At 45.9% G+C, this 21,503-nt stretch overlaps 1 protein-coding gene across 13 annotated transcripts in view; it reads left to right on the top strand.

The window, feature by feature from the left end:
• Nucleotides 1-21,503, top strand: part of LOC119404674 (LIM domain and actin-binding protein 1) — a 203,955-nt gene that overhangs the window by 106,779 nt on the left and 75,673 nt on the right. For 12 of the 13 annotated variants that reach the window (XM_049418975.1, XM_049418965.1, XM_049418966.1 and 9 more), the window contains 5 exons: nt 1,295-1,402; nt 7,527-7,660; nt 10,389-10,489; nt 14,139-14,174; nt 16,307-16,378. In XM_049418975.1, the coding sequence (XP_049274932.1) occupies nt 1,295-1,402; nt 7,527-7,660; nt 10,389-10,489; nt 14,139-14,174; nt 16,307-16,378 (451 nt within the window). The remainder of the gene's footprint in view (nt 1-1,294; nt 1,403-7,526; nt 7,661-10,388; nt 10,490-14,138; nt 14,175-16,306; nt 16,379-21,503) is intronic. The other variant, XM_037671280.2, reaches the window with a different exon arrangement.

Raw genomic sequence — 21,503 nt, 5'->3', positions numbered from 1 at the left:
ACAGAGTTAAAGTGGCTTCCGTAATCGGATGAACTAGTCAATCACTGTTCGAGGATGCCAATCCGAGACGTTTTATTAGCAACGTGTTTTTTTCTCTTTAAATTTCTTTCAGTGCGCCTATTGCCTGCTGGGATAACACGTAGTGTCGCAGATAGCTTAAATGCAAAACTATACAGAAACCAACGAAAAGAGCTGTTGCCCATTACGTCTGAATACAATGTGAAATCATGCCGCCTTCCGTAGAGTAGTAAGGACAAGTAGGAAGTGAATATATATATATATATATATATATATATATATATATATATATATATATATATATATATATATATATATATATATATATATATATATATATATGCTCAAGTGAAGTGGACGAACGAACGAAAAACGATGCTTTATTGCCAACGTTGCGGCCGGGGACCGGCCTCCGTCAGGGCACACTTCACTTCAGCATCTATAATTCTACCGAATCCAGGAAGACCTTCTCTCTCTCTCTCTCTCTCTCTCTATATATATATATATATATATATATATATACACACAAACACACACACACACACAATCAGTCATAGCGTTTGTCAACTCTTACGTAACAATTAGTATTGAAACTAACAAGCAGCACGAACACTATTGTATTCATCGCAAGCGTGTGAAGCCTACAGATAAAAGAACCGGGGAAAGCACAAAATAAATGAAGCGTTGCTGTTATCGTAGCTTGTGTCTAACATTTTTACTGCTTTGTTGTATCGAATTGAATGTATGTACAAGTAAGAAAAATGGAAAAGTGGACGAAAAGCTTCTCCGGGTGACATTCAAGCCCGCATCTTCCGAAATACGTGGCTACGGCGCCAGCCGTCGTCCCGTCCACTGCGTATATTTGTGTATTATATACGGATTTATTCCTGGACGTGTTAGCCGGCGCTACTGGGACGGCCACGGCGGAGCCTCTCGCTTCTTCCCGGTGCGTGTATTGCGTTGAATGCAACGGGCAAGGTTTCATAGCAGGGACTGCGTCACCGACTTATTAAGAGATTGGACGAGGGTATTACGTGACTCGCAATGTGAGTGACAGTGACAGACTGAGAATGCGGGGACAGGCAAGTGGCTAACAGCTGCTCGGGAGAACACCGCTTCCCGGCGACCGTGCTGCGTGCCTACGGCACCGACCAGCTGCGGTTTCTGTAGATCGCGGTGTGTTCGAGGGCTCGTGTGCTTTGTTTTCGCCATCGCAGTCTGCCTGTGTTTTGAACATTCAGGCTTACCGGTGTCTTCTTTCTTTCCTTTTCCGCAGAAGTCCAGCTTCACCAGTGTCCAGGAACAGGAGAGCCATAACAACGAGAGCGGCGTCATCGACGAGGTCAAAATAGACAAGCAGAGGCTGCAGAACAAGTTCAACAAGGTGGGTGCTTTTGGAGAGTCCCTTGTACAGCAACTACTGATAAGACGTAATTTCCTAGTCACACTGACAGCTTCCGCTGTGACCCTTAGAGATAAACAGATCGCAGCGTCCCACTGTGTTGGATGTCGAGCAACGGGCAAGGCCTCGATGACGTCAGTGCATAGACCATATTCCCGTTGCTTGATAATGTGTTGGCTCAGTGCGCCACCTCATCCGCCCTAGGTGAACGGCAATCTGCGTGTCAGAGCAACTTGATATCACGACAGTGCGTCATGCGCATGTGGTCATCCACTCACGGCCTCCGCACATAACTGGTTACATTGTACAGCGCATTGTAATTGTACGTTGTAATCGGAGATTGAAACACGATACTCGGAGCGCGTGGCTGCTGCCATGAGGGTGAGAGCGTTCGTGACAGTTGCCATTTGTCTACCGGCCTGCATCCGTAGCCAACTGCTCAGTCTGTGGTTCTTCGCATAGAGTTTCCTACAGTCTTTAGTAGAGGGAATTCTGGCGCTGCGATCGTTCAGCCACCATGGGAATGATGGCTAGTACATGGATTTGCCTAATCTTCGTGCTTACGGCTTCGAACGCACTCGTAGCTTTGTTTATCGTTGTGCTTTGGCTTTTATTTCGCATAAAAGAATGGATCATTGATAACTTCGTGACCCTATTTGAGTTGGTGAGCCTAAAAAGGTCAAGGTGGTAAAGTGGAATCGCTGAAAGTTTACTGAACTTCGTCTCGCGACAAAGCGGCTGCAGGCCACACGGAGCCGAAAGAACGAAGTTTAGACAAATCCATGTGCTACCCATAATTCACGTGCTGGCTCAAGCGTCATGCGCTGCAGCTCCCATAGACACTAGCGCCAGATTTCGCTCTAGTGCATTATTAGGAAACTCTATAGTTCTTCGTGGCGCCGGCACAGCGCTCGACTTTCCATCACTTCTGCTCGTTTCTGCTCAGGTCGCGTGACTCTGCCGCATGTGACGGCGACCGGAAGTTCCTCCATTGCGCTCTTTAGAATATGGAAACACGCGTCGGTGACATGCGTGACAACATATTAACGCAATGTTGAACTTTGCTCGCGTTATCATTTGCTGACTCCGCGTTGCACAAATTTACGTCGCACCAAACACATTAGTCGCGATGGAGGAGGAAGTAAGCAAACAGACGGGTCGGCCTCGCTCTGGCGTTCTCGAGAATAGCGTAAACAAAACGGGATCGCTTCTGACGATGCTTGCTCTGTATGAGTGGGACTGCGCATGCTCTCCGCAATTAGGATAACGTGCTGAGTTGGGCTTGAGCTCTGGCTTAGTGCGCAGGCAGGGCACAAAGTACGCCATCATCATCCTTGTCGATAAGGAGCGACACCCTCGTGTATACATAATGTATCCACCTCACAAAATAAACATTTTCGTGTATAAGCCGTTCATATATCCAAATCAGTCATCAAAACACTTTTAAGATAAAAAAAATTGTGCTTGCAATATCCTACGTCTTTGGTTTTGCCTGCTTCTCGGCCCGACAGAAGGGAACAGAATAACTCACGAATGGAGCGGGACTTTTCTGCTCACAGCGCGTCTTTCAGACGTTGATAGATTACCTTCCGAGACGAACTGCATTGATTAGCGATCTAGAGCGATCGTGGTCTGTCATCTGACTCGTCCCTTTTAACACTGTGATCATCGGCTCCTTCGCACTTCTCAAGTAACATCCGTGAATGGAAACCTCGGGCCGTAAGTGAATAAAATTCGGTTCCAAGGAAAAATCGCAGCCCCTACAAAATTTGCGCTACTCAAGGGATAGCGATAGACACACAATTCATGACTGCACATTGGTATTCTTTATTTTTTTTTTCGGAAGTCGGATTTGTTCACGCGATCCTGCATTTAATCACAGCTCTCAATCCTCTGCACGATCACTTTCCCACCTACACACTCAGTTTCTATTAATGTTCATGGTGCTCGCGAACACAAGACGACCCTCGGCGAAAACCTGTGTGCGAAAGGCGTTGTCTCGGGACAAATGGCCGGATACACACGTCGTCCGCCTCGTCTCGTCAAGAGCAAAGCCCGGGCATCCGGAAACACGAAGCACAAACCGATTGCCGTAGAAAGAGCGCACACGTCTTTCTTTTTCTACCGCTAAACACGCGTCGCGCACGCTTAGGAAGGAAGGGGTGAATGTAAACCGGCGCACGGCCCAAAACAAGCTCGCTGCACCGTCGGCGACCGCAACGACAAACGGCCGACCGAGCTCGAAAAGCGAGAGCCGCCGTGTAGCTGCTGCTGTGAGCCGCACGGCATGCCCCCAGGCACGTCTGGTTTCCGTCGCGTGCTGCAGGGCTTGCGTTACCGTGTCACTTTCGCCCGCGAGCAACGGCTCGCTTCCGCAGACCCTATAGCTTTACCACGGCTGCCGTCGTGACTGGGTCCGTACACATACATCGGCTGTCTTGCCGGCCGATCGCGCCTGGCTCTACGAGTCTGTTCGCCTTGTCCCTTTCGCGCTTTCCGGACTGGGCCGTCGTCGAAACTGGACCGACACATCGGCTGCTGTGTTCGAGCAGCAGAACTCGTTCGAGCTGGCCGGCGGGTCGTCGTTCTTTCACACGCGGGGAGTCTTTGAGGATCGAAGAGGCGATTGTACGAAGCTGTGCGGACCGTGCGGGACACACTGGAATCGTGGTGCCAGCTTTTGACAGGATCGTCGTGTTCAGCCAGGACGTCTCGTAGAGGCAGCGATCGAAACGAAGAATGTGCTATGTGCCGGTGATGTTGAGCTGCACCTCTTCGAGTTGACCGCCGTCCTTTGTCTCGTGTGCTTGTTGGCTGCGAATGTTCAAGCAGCCAGCTGTCTCATACGGGACCTGCTTCGCGCCATTCTGTTTTGTGCTTATCATTTGAAGGAAAAAGGAACTAAACCGTCGCTGAGGAAAAGCCAGCGTCGGCTGCTTTCGGCTGTACTCGCCGTACACTACTGGCCTCATAGCGGCGCCTTTTGAAGGCTGCAGCTGTATTGAGTGGCTTTTAAAGAACCGACGTCAGTGTCTTGAACTGTACCACTGGTATATAAAAAATGTCCTCCGTGGATGTGATGAAGGAGGCGGTAGACATGGACGACGTGTGGGTGATGGCCATTTCCTTGGCGATCGGGTGCTTAGTCCTGGTGTGGCTTCTTCTGTACGTTCGGCTTGGCAAGTCCATCGTTCAAAATGGCGGAAGAAAGAGCTCCGTAAAAGAGCGGCGTCTCAGTCTACCGCACGCCAGAAACGGAACGCGCGCACCTCCGTCAACCAACGGCCTCCATCGCGCTCAGGCAAGTGAGTGTCCTGTATACCAACTGTGGCTGGCTCCGATATCGCCACTTTCTTTTTTCAACTCTAGCAGTGATGAGAAGTTGTCGAATAAGAAATGTTGCTGGGGCCAACATGTCGGCTTTCCTCATTCGACGAATACCCACCATCACTTCGTCTCCATCTTCGCCTGAACCCAGTCTAGTCTGGATTCCAATTCCAGACTAATTAGACCAAGTACCTTGTATAAGATAGGACACACAAGAGACGCTTATTTTGTTTTGTTTTTTTTTAATTTCAAACTCATTGCTGGTCGCCTTTGATGCAAAATTTCTCTAATATCACATTAACAATTCGTCAAAATCGAAGTAACAGCACGTCTGGCTTCCTGGTATTTTTGGAATAACGAAGCATCTCTTAAGCATACAAACACAATAACAGCGAAGCACTGAGCCAGACAAAGCACCATACTTGTAGCTCCCTTATTTTGCCAGATGGGTTCGTTCACCATAAGCAAACTTGAGAACACCATTACACTTGAGGCTGCGCGTTGAATAGAACACCAAACATTTTTTTTAATTGCCAACGACACTACTACATAAGCAATCAGCAAAACAGAAAGATGGATTGGAGGGTCGCATATATTTGCCGAAGACGTGTTTACTTGTTTTTATCTCGTGTAAGCACATGACTTATGAGCCGACTAAGTCGTTATCTTTCACTGTCTGCTCGAAGCATGGCTTACGAGTCTGCCATCTTGTTTTGCAAGCTGGTTCGCTGGTTCGCAAAAGAAATAAAATGCACTACATCATATACCCTCGCGACGAACATCCACGTTGCATCGAATTTCGTTTCGCAAGAATCGTCCCTGACATGGCCGTTCAACACTGATCTCTTCTGTGCGTCTGGTGCCCTTGAACCGTCCTCCCTTCTGCGAGTGCGTTGCTAACGGAGCATCCGTGGGCCCTAATAAACAGGGTTATGTCAAACGGCAGTGTCCCTCACCACCGCACTGCCGACTCTAGGGACACAGGACATCGCTTAGTGCTCCGATCTGCATTTTCTGCAGCGGTGGCATCGTCTTTCGACGTATGCGGCTCGACCTAATTCCTTGCCAGAGTTATCTCTGGAAAGAGAGCCCTCAATTTGACTCCGCAAGAGACAGTGCAGGAGACGGTGTCTCGACAGCGGTTGGCGGCACGCTTGCTCGCTGGTCCGAGACGTGCTCCGAGGCTGGGGTTTAAAGCTGCTGTGTCGCCTTTGGCGACACCTCTGACGGAGATGAGAGTGACACCGTTCGCTTTGGACCACGGCTTTCTCTCTTGGCCCTCGTCCAGACATTGAGTTTTGACTCCTGGCGACTGTGCTTCAGTTTATGCTGCTGCACTGTTGCAACATGTCCGCTCTTAGCGACTCTTCAATTGCGCTGTCCCTTCTGCTGGCTTCCTTTCCGCAGCGTTTCGTGTTGATGCCTTGCCTTTCGTAAATAAAGACATGAGGAGACAGTGTGACGCACGCGTTGTTGTTGCTGAGGACGCTTTGAAGGTACAAATGCATAATGTGAAATTTTGACTACCCGCGTGAAAAAGATTGATAGGTCTGACGACTGAGGGTCCTTAGCGGTCATAGTGTTGGACTGTCAAGCTCGAAGACGCGGGTTCGGTTCCCAACATCGATGCGGGCGATCTATCTAGACGCCTACGTCTGGGTGTTCTCGTGATCGCCTCCTTAACTTGGTGTAGATCAAAATTGGTACGGGAGGGTAAGAGGGTTTGACGAACATGACTCTCTGGTCATGACATGAATAACGTGAAAATCCTGTCGCGTACGTCGTCAAACCCTTTCCTCCATACACGTGTGGCACATACCCGTATACCACGGGCCGCGGTATGCGGGTATGCGCGACAGGTGATTGACAGTTTATAGGGAGTTTTAGACTAGCGTACGCAAAGCTTTGCGTTAGCCTTTGTCGTCACTGCGCATGCTTCGTACGCTATCCTCTTGCGGGCCACCGTTAAGTGACGGAACTAGCGGGTGACCGCAACGACCGCTATCTTTGCGTACGCTATTCTAAAACTGCCTAATATCTCGCAGGAACAGCGAGAACAGAAATTGATCATTGAAATGCGAGAGCGTTAAGAAAAACCGAGATCGGGCGCGTTGACCCGACGAATGGAAAGAATAAAAATTACGATCCCAACACGAATCGAACCGAAGCATTCTGCGTGGCAGTCAAGTATTCTACATATGTACTCCTACGATACAGGCGTCATGTCAGGTTAACGCCTGTGGTTCCAGTGTTGGCTCCGCTTTTATAGCAGTCTAACATTACATTTGTATTTCTATGATTCACAAAGCTATATTCAAGCGTTGCTCGACCCCGGAGGAATACGCTAACGAAACTTACGTATGATATTCACATCATCGCACCCTAAAGTGCACTTCGTTTCGATAATGCTGCCGTCTGTGTTCTAACGTGAGTGCTGACGTTACGACAGACCGTGAGTTACCCTTTAAACTCCAGTGTAGTCGACGTTCTTGGTAAGCCCACAATGTGCACACAACTACTACACTTAAAAAAACACGCCGACCCACGTCGTAATGCTTGGCTCAAAGCCAAAAGATGCAGCATAGACAATTACTCGCCGCTTGTTTCGCATGAAACCGATTCCCACAAGGCGTGGGATCTGCGGAATTATTGTTCTTTTTTATTTTTTTATTGAGGGTCCTGCAGACGCGCTCGTGTCGAATGACAGAGTTGTCTTTCAATTTTCTTGCTATAGGAATTGCTGGCGCCCATTCAATGCCCTTCGTCTTCCCCCGTGCAGATCAAGATCGACGAGAGCAAGTGCTTCTGCCGCAAGTGCGGCACCCACGTGTATCCCGTGGAGCGCATCATCGCCGAGAAGAACTTCTACCACAAGAACTGCTTCAGATGCAAGGAATGCAACAAGCTGCTCTCGTGAGTTGAGCCTCACTGTACTTTCATTTCTTGCTCTACGGGCTTAATTAAGCATTACCAAGGGAAGTGAGAGACGTGCATGAACATAAAAGAACAGCCAAGTGTAGATATTAAATATTACGAACAAGGGACATAACTAATAATTGATGGGGGTTAACGTCCGAATAAGAGAAATAACGTTATATATATAAAAAAAAAACACATGGTCCCTTATGCGTGCGCCTCGAGGTCCCTTATGCGCGCCTTAGACGAATTGACGAAATTCGTCCAGCCTTCTATATTCCCGGGCAACTTCTTTTTCTTTTTGCCATGGAAAGACTTCCTTTCGAACAATTAGGCCTCCCCCTCGAAAAAATATTCTGAGAACGTACCTGCAAACGGTGGGGCTATTTCACCGCGCACATTGTATGTCGCGAACGACACAGAGACGACGTGAATGCGCAGCTCACGCGTCTCGAGGGGCGCGGGTGGTCATGTGACTTTTTCTGCGATGTCCTCTTGATATACCTTCAGGGAAAAAAATTGAGGAAAGTGGACGACGAAACATAACCTTTCTTTTTTATGTATTTTCTCTGTCCTTCACTAATCATGAGTGTGGCCGAAAGGAAAGTCAGAGATGTTGAGTTATGGTTGATGTACTATTGAGGTGTGTAAGCGTGGCTTTATATGAACAAAAATCTGTGCGAAGTGGAACAGGAATACGTGTGTGTACGAACTCACTTGATGTACAATGAGAAAATAACAAGAAGAAATATCAGCAAGGAAGAGAAGGTGGGCTGGAATTCCTACTAGAGAATTAATTGTCATAATGGTGCGCGAGCACAATTTGTGACTTCATAATTTGACCACATATGGCAACACTGGCCGACATCAGCCATCATTTAGGTATCAACGCGTTGCGTTACAGACGGACGGACGCGCAGTTTTCGGAGGGCGGTAGCCATAGAATACTGACGCATAAATGACAATTAAAGATGTGACACTGACAACAAGAAAAAGAAGTGCTCGACACAACGATGGTTTAAATGTGGATATGCGTCGTGGGAAATGGCAAGCGCGCCTTCCCTGTCTTTATTCAGTTATCAAGGCCTTATATTGAGCGAAAACCTGATTTCGACTCGAAATCTCACCAAAAGTCGCATGACCCACCGTGCGCATCGTGGGTCGACGCGCACGAGCTGCGCGTTCACTTGCTTCAGTTGTTAGATTTTAACTTTTGATTTTAATTGCAAAGGGTTGGATTCAACACGGTCTACAATTGTCTAATAAAATAATTTCTAAATTTTTAGTTCATGTGAACGAGATATGTGAGTATATATTCATCGTACCGATGCTTCCACTTAACGTACGCTTTTCCTTCAAGCACTTAGACTACGCCGTGAAGTCCGCCGCTCAGGGGCACAAGGTTTGTTTCTTCACACCGCCACTAGATGGCGAAGCTGTTTCTGTTCTGTTGCTGCGGAGAGACTGAGGAGGATATCAGCTATTCCATTTGTCTGTGTTGTGAAGCGAAAATAAATAAATAGATAATTTAATAGACGATGACGCTAAAATAAAATAAATAAGGAAACTAAACAGATTAGGAAAACAATTAAGCACTGGTAAGTTCACTGATGAAAGCTCATTTTTCCATGAAAGATTCACGCAAGCCCTTACGCTCTGTTACGGTCCCGTAGCCTCTATAGTCCCGTAGTTCTGTGTCTTTAACTGGAAAGCAGCTGCAATGGCCGCCCAAGCCCGCGCGTCATTTCAAATGCGTCAAATTCGCGTTGAAGCTCTAATTGCAAGCGACAAATAATGTCTCGTACCGGTCTGTAGTAATGAAGGGCCAAATTCGCAGAGCTATTTTTGTTTGTAAGTGCTCACTCGCTCAGAAGAGCAGTGGTTTGGGAGAGTTGGTTTCCCGTCGTCGCCATTGATCAGCCGGGTTCGCTAATCATACGCCCAGCAACAGAATTGGCTGAAAATTTCTCTTAGAAAAAAAATTCCAGCGTAAGACGTTTTTATGAATACGGGCCCAGTTGAATCAAGCTAACGAAATAAACTGTATTATACAACGCGATCTGCTAATCATATATTTACATGTAAGGCTGCCCACTAATTCAACCATTGGCAATTTAGTTTGAATCACTTTGTGTCAACATTTATCCTCTGCATCTGAACACGCATGACCAATATGAATGTGTGTGTACGTGTGCGTGTGCGTGTGTGTGTGTGTGTGTGAACACGCACATACTGCACACATGAGGTCCGCGAAGGTTGGTTAAAAATTAACCAATCGAAAACAATAAACAATACAAAGAAAGACTCAGAAAATACAACATTGACGATACAGTTGTCACAAAGGCAAGCAATTCAAGCCATCAATGGTGTTCAGGAATAAATGAGTATTTAAAAAGGTTAGTTTGGACAAAACAGGGCGTTAAAGTATTTTGGCATTTTTAATGAGTATATCTTGTGTTTAGTGACCTTACATATATTGTGGGGTTGAGAGCCACTTTGTTATTGAGTAACTGAAACATGAATTCGAGCAGTAGCTGTTTTCTACGTGATCGATACGAGGGAATAATATTAAATTTAATTAGTTCAGTCGGAGAGCGGAACGTTGAAAGTTTATTATACACGAACCGAATCCTTTGCAATCACTGAAGGTTTTATATGTTTATATAAAACAGCTGCGTACATATTTATATAAACAGATGTTTATATCGAGCCCTTTCCTGTGCAGTGTGGACGGATATATGTCTCATGAGGCTGAGATCTACTGCAAGATCCACTTCAAGCAGCTGTTCCAACCAAAGGCTCGCTTCGACAACGACGCCGGACCACGTGAGCTCACTTACAATGTCATCCCGCACTTGTTAGCACGGAATGCGCCACCAAGCAATAACGGTGTTGTCTTGCGATTTAATAACGTTGCATGTAACGTGCTAACGTGCACGCCTAATCAATTAAAAACAGAGTAACAATCTGGATGTGCATTCCAGCTGTTGTTACCGTACTAGTGTTACTTCATTTCATTTCATTACTGAAACAGCTGACGATATACACTTAGACACCACCGTATTCTAAATGGTCCATTGCACGGTTTTGTTGTTTCGCCGTATGTAACCACTTCCGTACGTAATGTATCTCTCTTTGAAGACACGGTTTTTGATTACTAATGAAATGAAATCGAGCACAATACCTATGTGTAAAGAACTGTTTGTTCCTTATCGTTGTTGGAATGACTCCATCAAACAACGGCACTAGGACTTTGTCGCAATTAGCATTCGTGTACCGTACAGCCTCCCCCAATTTCGATAATATCGTGCGCGCGACGACCACACGCCATCTCGTGCGCGGTATAATGGCGAGAGCGATATCGGCGATAGTACGCGCATGCGCTCAAAGCACGCTGCTGATAGCGTCGTGTGTTACGCTGATTAGCTTTGGAGGACACACACCCTGTGGGGGGTTACGCCCTGTATTAAAAAAATATATATGAAGCAACACAAACGAACGACTAACATACATTATCTACAATTAGGTTTTCACTTTCGCTTCATCATATTAGTTCATCTGTGCGTCGCGACATGGAACTGGGATGAGAAAATAAAAAAAAAGAAAACGCTACAATCGGCTCTTATTGGAAAATACAAGTTATCTCAACGGCAGGGCCTGGTGGATAACAAAAATCAGGTCAAGTGCGCTATTGAAATTGCTCATGCTTCTTGTCGGTACAGGGTGCCGGCATGCCTCACGGTTGACGCTCGCGTGATATCATTCAAAATGGGGGCAGCTGACGTACTTTATTAAACACTTCTCCTGAAAGAGGTTGTCAGTTCAGGGGCTGGAAGTCTGTACCGTGGAACTTGGAAGACTACATGATTCGTGACTAACTGTTCAAGCTTCCTAACCTTTAAAACTATTCGCGGAAGCGCACGGTGTGTGCCGGCTTGAGAAAAGATCCGACACAGAGGCTAGATTTTCAACGCTCTCGCAAAGACGCTGACCTTACAAGAATGTTCGCCAATGTGTGGACTTAATGCTGTTTAAAGTAGACGAAGAGCAAAATTATCGTTAAATTTAAATTGTGGTTAATAGGCTCTGAAAGTTCTTGATATTTTGACGAAACGACAAATTCCAAGCTTCTTTATTACGTGTCCTGCTGTTCGACGGCTGCGGAGAGGTCATATTTGAAACGCTTGGTATAGATACGGCACGACATTTTAGTTTTGCTCTGAATTCTAGGTTTAGTACGGCTGTCGACCTACAACACCACTTGCTCAGCAGAACAATGACGTTGAAGTTCGCGCTGCTCTTTAAGCTACAGTTTCCGCACTGAAACTAATATTCGGAGCCTGTAGTAATATTTTTTAAAGCGCTAGCCAGCTTCGTTCACTTCATGCTGGTTCTACGGCAGAATAAATACGAATAGGAATTAAAACTGCCGAGGGTACAGTGTTTTAGACTCATGAGAGCTTGCGCAGGATGTGGTTACTTTGACGTCTAAAAACGGTCTAGCCTGCAGTATAGGTTTGCATAGACTACGTGCCGATGCATGGTTTTTGTACTGACGTATTACATGGAAAACTCACCCTCTTCGTTAGATGTACCATGTGTTAATAACTCTTGAACGGTCTGGCGATGCTGCGTGCTTACTCGTCGTTGTCTTATCCGGGGATTACGAACGTCAAGTGTTAAGAAACAGGACAGTAAATATACCGCACAGAAACAATCGCACAAGGCGTGATATGAATTGATATGTAGGAATACGCGAAGTATTGTACAAGATATGTGATGAAACTGCACTGCGGTACAACGTGAACGAAAGTAACGCGTGCAAACACGAACGCAAGAGGAGAGAACCAAGCGGGCAACGCAAACTTCCACATCGTCAGCCACAGTGCGACTTTTCAGTCGTTGGCGGCGTTCAACAGAGAAGATCGCGTTATCTTCTGTTGTGTTTGTGCGCGTCACTTCCTTTCATAATGAAAGCTTAACTCTCTGTCATTCTAAGATGCGTTATGGTAATATTTTTTTTTTCGTTAGTTAAGGGTGTTGTGCCCTACGTTCTGTCATAGCGCTGCGGAAGGTGTGTCTGCCTGGTGCGAGGGTACGAATATGCCTACGTAGATTTAGATAATTGCTGCTTTAATTATAGGTGACACCACCGTAACTCGGCGTAGGAGGCTCACGCTGATCCGCTGTCAAAGCGCATGACGCAGTATCATAGCTGTACAGATTTACAAGAAACGAGCAATTTATAACAAAAAAAGAAAGAAAGAAAATGACAGGTACGGTATAGTTCGTGCGCTCTGTGCGGAACTTCCCATTCTCGTTAAGTATTCGATCGCTTCTCGATATTCCCTTTCGTAGATGCCGATCTATAAGTTGCCATCCTATTCAGTGCACGGAAAGCGAAAGGTCGCGTCAAATAATTTTGTTGAAGGAGCGTTCCCGTCTGGCCGTGTATATTGTCACTTCTCTGCCACGTCGTCCACTATGGAGATCATACAGCTAGAAGAAGGCAGCAGGCCAGCCTGACATTATACTACGGGGCCTTCTTGCAACACTATGAATGTTTCAAAATGTGTCGAACGTGGAAGGTCACTTGATCCGCTGTCTTCTCCTAAATTACTTATCACACTTGTTTCTTCGATTCCATTTTTTGTTTTACTGTTACCAGTTGCTAAGAGCTAAGCCCTGTGCCGTCGGAAGATTAGTCAATATTTTTAACGAAAATCTCGAGTATAGCATTTCCGCTGCACGAACGGCCGCTGCCCTCCGCTGGCGTGTCCACACATTAGCTTTGCGTGTAGCATTTTGTATGTTCGGCACATGGCTAGCGCTAAATGTCCCAGCGCCATCGCATAGGCAGGAAAATAAACGTTCCTGTGGCGACAGTGGCCTGACGGCGCCGGAGAGACAACTCTTGTCGGAAGCAGTGGTAAATCGTACCGGTAAGTGATGCAAATAACACCATACCTAGCAATGGAGCAAATTTTACTGTTTGTTTCTCAAGCCCCGTAAGGAACAGCGGAATGCCCCTTCAACTCAATTATTTTACGCGACCTTTCGACTTCAGTGAAGTGAACTGTCGGATGGCACCTGATAGGTCAGCATCTGCATATTGTCTTCTAGTCTCCGCCTGTACATTACCATTTTAATATAAACCCTCCATTCCTTATTTGCTTTGCTGTCAAGTTTTACACATCCATTTCTTCCACGCCATATATATATATTTTGTAATAACGAGCTGTAATCATTGCGATTCGCCTCATGGCATCCGAAATGTACCTCGATTAATGTGCACATTAATGGACCCAAGGTGGTCAAATGTAATCTGAAGTTCTCTTACTGCGGCGTTTCTCGTAATCTTGTCGTCGTTTTGACACGCAAAGCCCTAGCTTTTATTCTTTTTATCATTTGGCTCTAGCAAGCGCTTGTCTTGCCACTCGCCATGCACTAATACTTGTAATTCGTGTCCTTGAAGTGGTGGCCACTCCGGAAGCGGACGACTCGCAAGAAGGTAGGAGGTCCCTGTTATGCATGTCTGCTTTTTGGCTGGCGCTCGCGGTTAGCGTGTGTGTGTGTGTGTGTGTGTGCACTTTTCTTTTGCATGCGCCTCTTTTTTTAGACAAGAGTTGTGCTTTTGCGTTCCTTAACGTCAACGATACATGTATGAATGTATAGCTCACGATCATTAAGTGATAACACACAAAAAAAAATTAAAAAACAGATGCGCAATTCTCATCCAATGTTTCACATAACAAACTTAATGACATTCAGGCAGGGAAAAGCTAAAAAAGTAAGGCGTGCCCCGCCACGATGGTCTAGTGGTTATGGCGCTCGACTGCTGACCCGAAGGTCGCGGGATCGAATCCCGGCCGCGGCGGCTGCATTTTCGATGAAGGCGAAAAAGTTTGAGGCCCGTGTACTTAGATTTAGGTGCACGTTAAAGAACCCCAGGTGGTTGAAATTTCCGGAGCCCTACACTACGGCGTCTCTCATAATCATATCGTGGTTTTGGGACGTTAAACCCCACGCATTATTATTATAAAGCAAGGCGTGGAACCTGGATCGTCATGGTGTTAGCTTGAAGAATTCGTTTCACACGTACTTATTTAACATCCTGGTGTTACTGTGACAACGTTGCTTGATTTGTAATTTTGTATGTTGTACGCTCGGCCCCTTCAAGAGCAAAGAAGTAGCCAGCACCTTAATTGTGCCCCAACATTTCCTTATACCACATTAGAAATAACACAAAAAGAAGTACCGATGCAATCAATCAGATTTACACTTCGCGTTCAGTGTTAGCCGGTAAGTTGAATACGTTTGCAATTGGGGTTTCAGCCATGACTTCTTGGGGTAGCAGTTAGGACTGCATAGCTTATGAATAGCTGATAATGACCGACATACGCATACTTGAAGCCTTCAGTATTCTTACCCTTATCACGTGCAGAATTAAGTGGTGCTAGCGTATGCACCGTCAACCCTGGAGTGCTAATTCGACACCCCATTGGACTTAATCCTGGCGTCTTCTGATACTAACGGTTCTGCCATTCGTCTCTCACCATGGAGCCGTCTTAACGCTAACACTTGTTTACCTAACTACCACTGCATTCGATTGTTACTAGAAAGCTACCGATATTGTACATGGTGCTCATCATCGATGTTTTAGAGTATGTACATGTTTAATAGCAAATGATTACCAGTGCAGAAATAAGATGCACTCACTAGTGAATGCGGAAATATTAACGGAGTTTAGCGTCACACGAGCGGGGGCTTAGGTAATGCCATTGATTCAATTGCCAAAACATAAAAGCCCTTTACGGTGAACAAAGCCCACACGCAATAGCCTGCCGTCACGGGACAAAATCAGATTGAGAAATGAAAATTAAAAGTTAAAAGCATCCCTTACCCAATGCCGAAAAAAGGCATTGGATAAGGGGGCTTAACAAAATCCGGCAACGTTCATATAGCTTACAGTTATATAAATAACAATAGAAAACGAACATTGTAGCACTCATATAAATAATAATATAAAGTGACCACTGTTAATACTGAAGAAACAAGTGTATGCGGAAGATCAAACACGCAAAATAATCGAGTGCTATATGACAAAAAAGATTATAAAAAGTAAGTATCAGTTCTAGACAGCATACTACGGTTATACAAATCACAAAGAACTAGAAACACTGTTAAATATTATTAAAAATGTAGCGAACGCTAGTATCGACATGCAAGAGACTCACTGTATGAAAGGGAAAAAAGTAAAAAAGAACGAAAGTTCTAATTTAATCTGAGCAGGCTTCGAATGATCAGGCGTGAAAACGCAAAAAACGTCGTGTCAGTCGTGTACCGACAAACATCGGCTCCAGGCAACGAACTGTTGGACGCTAGCTGTAAACGGAAGTCTTCACACGTGACCTTTAGATGATAGAGCCGTCTGCAAGAAGTGCCGCCATATAACACGTTTCCTTATCCTGTAAGTTTTCTCGTGGTCCTCGCGGCTATCATGGAGGACGGTGAAGTCGTTAAAGCTTAGAGATAATGATATCGAATAGCAAGCTCTGGCGTAAATAAGCGATTTATGGCGACTTCCATCTCGCCCGTCTGCGTCGTGACATCATTCTCTCGTATTTTTTTCCCCCATCACAGGTCGCCAGCGTCGTCACGAAATGATAATCCGCGAGAACATACCCGAAGAGCTTCCACCGGACGTCGTCAGATGTGAGTGTGCCCGCCTTCTCGATATTGCGTACGACCTCGCGCTTGTGCGCCCAGCATCCGGCTTTGTTTTGTTTTGTGTGTTGCTGTCCTTTTCTTCCACCAACTCGGCCGAGGTTATCGTTGAAAAACTTCACCTCCGTCGCGGCCTTGGCAGTTCCGGGACGCGTGGCTTATGAGATAGACGACTCCCACAGAGAAATATACCTACGTAAAGAGCGGACACTCTTGTAGGGCCCAGCGGCCGAGCTCCTGCAGTGCTGTCAGCGCCACGAGCGGCTTGTAAGACCAGTAATGCCTTCCGAGATTTGGGACGATAATCGCCATAAAGGAATGAATGAACGAAACAAGGAATATTTCTTTGCGGTGCTGGGATTTGAACCCACGCCCTCTTGCTCCGAAGGCGAGTGTCTTTACCACTTGGCTACACAACCACGCCTGATGAATGTGAATACGCGTATATCTAAACCATATGAATGCGTTGTGCCCACGGTGCAAAAGAAATGTAGGAAGAGAACACTTTCTATGCAGGCTTTACTGAATTTTGTGGCAATGCATTAAGCGCCATCTGCAGGAAACGATAGCCGACTTTGAGGACTGTACGCATATTGCAAAAAAATTAACGCCAAACTCGCGTTTCGGAGGTCCTCCTGAGGCGGCTGTTGGAGATGCTGACGAACGAGTAGAAGGGCGCAACGCTTCGCCACCTGGCGGGTATTCAGACCCTAGCTAGCTCGGCCGCGAAACGGCTCGAGTGGCCGCTCTTTAGGGAAGTATATTTCTATATGCTACACCGAGGAGTCACAAGTACGCACGATACAATGACCGCATTGGTGCGTGTTTTTCGTAGCAGGTGTCGCGGAGGAAGATTCACAGGAGCGCCGACCCGACTATATCGCAATGTGTTTTTGGTCAAACTTTTAGCTAAAAAACACACGGACAGATACATATATAGACACGACGGGCGCTGCGTTTTTGGCGCGTCCAAGTGCTGTCGCTCGGGGTTCTAGCTTCTGATGCGTTATAGCATTAGGAAGGGCGAAATGGAGAAAAATGTAAGAGTTTGCATGATGCCGAGCAATAGTCTTCGGTTCGTCTTGCCGTATTTACCCACATAATAGTAGCATTGTTGTCTACCGTATTTAGCCACATATTGGCACCACTGTTTATTAAGGTTCACCAACTTTGCCTAGTGGTGACAGACGTCGGCTCGTGTTGGCTACTATTGTCAACTGTTTACTATCAAGATAAGAGAAGGTAATTAGGCGTGAGTGAAGGTGCGGCTAAAACACTTGTCCGGCACCTACCGCTAAATCACTATGCAATTACTATACACGTAAGTACTACATAAGTACTGCTAAATCACTAAATAAATACTAAAGTTCAACGCTATGTGTTCTACGAAACTTGAATTGGGAGGACGTTAGTTAAATGGCATTACCGTTCTGTGCTCCGTTATATACCTTGCTCCGACGGCTGGGGATTTACTTAGTGCCACCTGTGTATAATAAAAGGATATCGTAATATAATGCGTTGCGAATGCGTCAGTTTGCAGCATGCTTTTTTATTATTATACGTCAATTTCTTCGTGTTGACTGCGCTTTTCGAAGGGCCCGGGTAATGCATCATACTGGAACAGGAAGATTACGAACTACAATTGATCAAATACAATAACAAGCGCAAAAGACAGAGCGCACACGACACGAACAAACTGAATAGAAAAATAATTTTTCTCTTATCAGCGAACAATTATTTCATAATGCCAAAAGCGCTATAGTCTTACCGCTAGAACACACTTGGTGAGCCAGAAAACGCTCTAGCAGGAAATAGAAATTGCGACGACTCCTTGAGGTTTCGGCTACAACTCGCCATGACGTCATAGATTTTGACGATGTCTGCTAGGGCCTACGTAATTATTTATTGGTAAAAATGCATTAAGTTGAATTCTAAGGGAACAATACCTTAACATAGCAAGTTTATGAATACTTTACGGAGCCAATGTAGACAAAATACGAAAAAATACTTCGAAATTCGTGGCACCACAATGACACTCAGGACTAAAATGTCCTTTAGAAACTTAACGCATTAACCATGGAATGTCATTTATTGTGTCCGTGTAGCACGGGCATGAATCATCAGCGTAAACTCATTTAGTGTTTCACTTAGTGGTCTATTTAGTGTTCCATTTAAACATCTGCGTTCTTGCTCGCCTTGGATTTTAGCTTGAACTGTTGGTTTGCTGTTTTCTATTACAAGCTGCTCACGAGGAAAACCTTCCTGAAGGTAAGCATTGTTTCACTCCTGCTGGGTTCGGAACCTTGTCTCACATACTTAGCTGCAGTAAATTCTATGCACGCGCAACGTCACCTGCTCGGCGTTGTCGAGAGGCACCACGTGAGGCAGCCAAAGGAGGCAATTCAACGGCAGTACGTGGAGTGGCGCGCCAAATCAGCAGGCCTCTAACGTGTACAATAGTTCCATCAGTACTAGGGGTGTGCGAATATCAAATTTTTCGAATACGAATCGAATACGAATATCCACCTTCGAATATCGAATCGAATATCGAATATCAAAGGAAAAATGCATCCACATTAACAATATTTTATTTAACATGTAGCTATTTGAAAAAAAAAAAAAACATTAACAGCCTGACTGGCAACACAACATACACTGCTATCTCGGGAACACTATGTCCAGGCTAGCACAATGCACATCACAACGCAAGCAGATATCACGGCACAATGAAAGTAATGACTAGATGTTATCATGAAGAAATATGAGTTGCTCCACATGATCAGGCAGCAGGCGCTCCCTTCTAACAGAGACAACACCCCCCGCCACTGAAAAGGCACGCTCGCTTGGAACAGAAGTAGCTGGTATAGGGAGGTACATGGGGCGAAGCTTTGCCAGACTGGGATATCTGAAGGTGCCTACAGTCCGCCACCAGTCACATGGGTCACTGTCTTTCTTCAGGAGTGGTCCCGCATAGTGAACGAGTGGTAGTGCGGCACGTTGCGGCCGCATAATATTGAAAATGTACGGTTACATGATCGCGCACAGCGCTGCACGTCGGAGATGCACCAGCAATAAATCATACGTATTGGGTCGCTTGTCGCAGGCAGATATCGTGCCTCCGTGTACTTACGATATGTATCGCTCCTCTCGGCAACGTTTTTAGCTATACGAACGCAGTAGAAATGTGGAAGACGAGTTATTTTATGCATGATAATCGAATCGCATATACGAATTTTTCGAATATTCGTAGTTATCGAATATTCGAAACTTTTCGAATACACTATTTTCGAATCGAATACGAATATTTCGAATGTAATATTCGACGAGTATTCGAAACTTTCGAATATTCGCACACCCCTAATCAGCACGCAACTGGTTTCACATCAAACGTGCTCTGACGTCATAGACGGAAGTGCAGCTACGACAGTTAAAACTCAATCGGACCGCGTATATAAGCGCAGTATTTTCTATCCTTTATGAGTGATCTCGATAGTCCTGTTGTCATTTGGCAAGGACTCCAAGATGGTTTCGAAAGTTGCCAGTGAATTATGAATCAGGGAGGACTATACCGCGTCATTATAATGGCTGTCGACGCACGGGAAACCCATTTTGTGGTACGCTCGCTTTGCATGTAGCTGAGTGCGAGTCCCGAAAAGCGATGGCATGGACATAGGCAGTTCGATCTCACTGATGTCTTACCGTTAGTCCAGCCACCGGTCATGTCCTCCTGAACGCACCATTTTTTTAAGATCACAGGAGCTAAGGAACATCGTATAAATTGCGTTATGTGAGGATGACTTTCTGAAATGCAGGGCGCTGATAGTTGAATAGTTCAAGTGTGCTCCTGAACCGTGACACTCGCAGTGTCAGGGACAAAGAGATATTACGCCTGATAACCTTTGCGGTTCTCCTATATCATCAGTGCGGCTGTTGGGGCTCATATGTGGTAACACGGCGCCAAAGTTATGTAGTAACTGTACGCTGCACCATAATGCGATGTGGGTGTACGAAGAAAGAAACGTGTACTACAGCTCATTGCATATTCTGCCGCATGCTGTTCCTTCGCTGTATTCTTTGTTCTGCTGAAGGTATTCGAGGATCACTGACCAGCTAGCACATACAAAGAGGCTCTCCAGTGTGGCGGCCTATCCATAGAAGGGACATGGCGCCAGCATTCCTCTAAAGCTGTGGCTTTATCAGCAGAAACGTGTATCGCTTATCAAGCAGCACTCTGATAGGAACCGTATAGTGACCAAAGGGTGCTACGTATCTCTAATTTATCATCACAGTGTCGCCGAAATCGACCGCCAAGGAAAAGTATAAAATAGGACGGCAATAATGTTGACACTCAAACACGCCTCAGCAATCATTGTTGATAGCATCCAGCGCATGCGTACGTTCAGATACGGACACTTGCCTATAGATGAAAAAAGAAAAATGGAGATATCATCGCAAATGTCTATCACGTCCCCCCAGATTTCGCTTCTGCCGCTCGCTATGCTAAGCGTTCTGGCCTAGGCACGCGCAAAACGCCCCCCCCCCCCTTCTCTAATCATCTAAGGAGGGCGCCATTTCTGTCCCACACCTTCACTCAGTCTGACCTGAAGCGTCATTGTTTGAGGAGCAGGGTTATGGCCACGCAGTTTTTTGACGATAATGGCGGCCGACGATGTTACCTTCCAAGAACTGCTTTCCTCCCACCTTTACCCCCGGGAAGCAGGGCACCAAAGACAGTCCCTTGTGAGAAGCAAGCCATCGCTTTATTTTCGGCAATGCATCCACTGCGAAGTTTGTTTTGTTTCCAACTCGACCGATGGGGAAAGGGGGGACGCTGCGCTTAGAGTTACAGTATGTAGCTCCTACCTCGCAATTATTACAATACCAGGGGTGAGACGGCTGAAATCGATTTGGGAGCCGTTTTGGGAGCAGCAAAATTTCAATTTAGGAGCAGGAGAACCTTGTTTGGGAGCAGTTAGTGGCATTTATTATGTCGTTTTTGGAGCTTGAATAAAGGGAGTGTCTAGCGTTACGTCTAGACGTAACGATACGAGCCGTTGCAGTTACGTCTGGACGTAAGAACAACGAGTCTTAAAAGTTACGTCCAGCGTGGAAA

The sequence above is a fragment of the Rhipicephalus sanguineus genome, chromosome 9 (assembly GCF_013339695.2).
Source record: "Rhipicephalus sanguineus isolate Rsan-2018 chromosome 9, BIME_Rsan_1.4, whole genome shotgun sequence".
Lineage (NCBI taxonomy): Eukaryota > Metazoa > Arthropoda > Arachnida > Ixodida > Ixodidae > Rhipicephalus > Rhipicephalus sanguineus.
The sequence above is the reverse complement of the archived record's forward strand: the minus strand, read 5'-3'. Positions and strand labels throughout refer to the sequence as shown.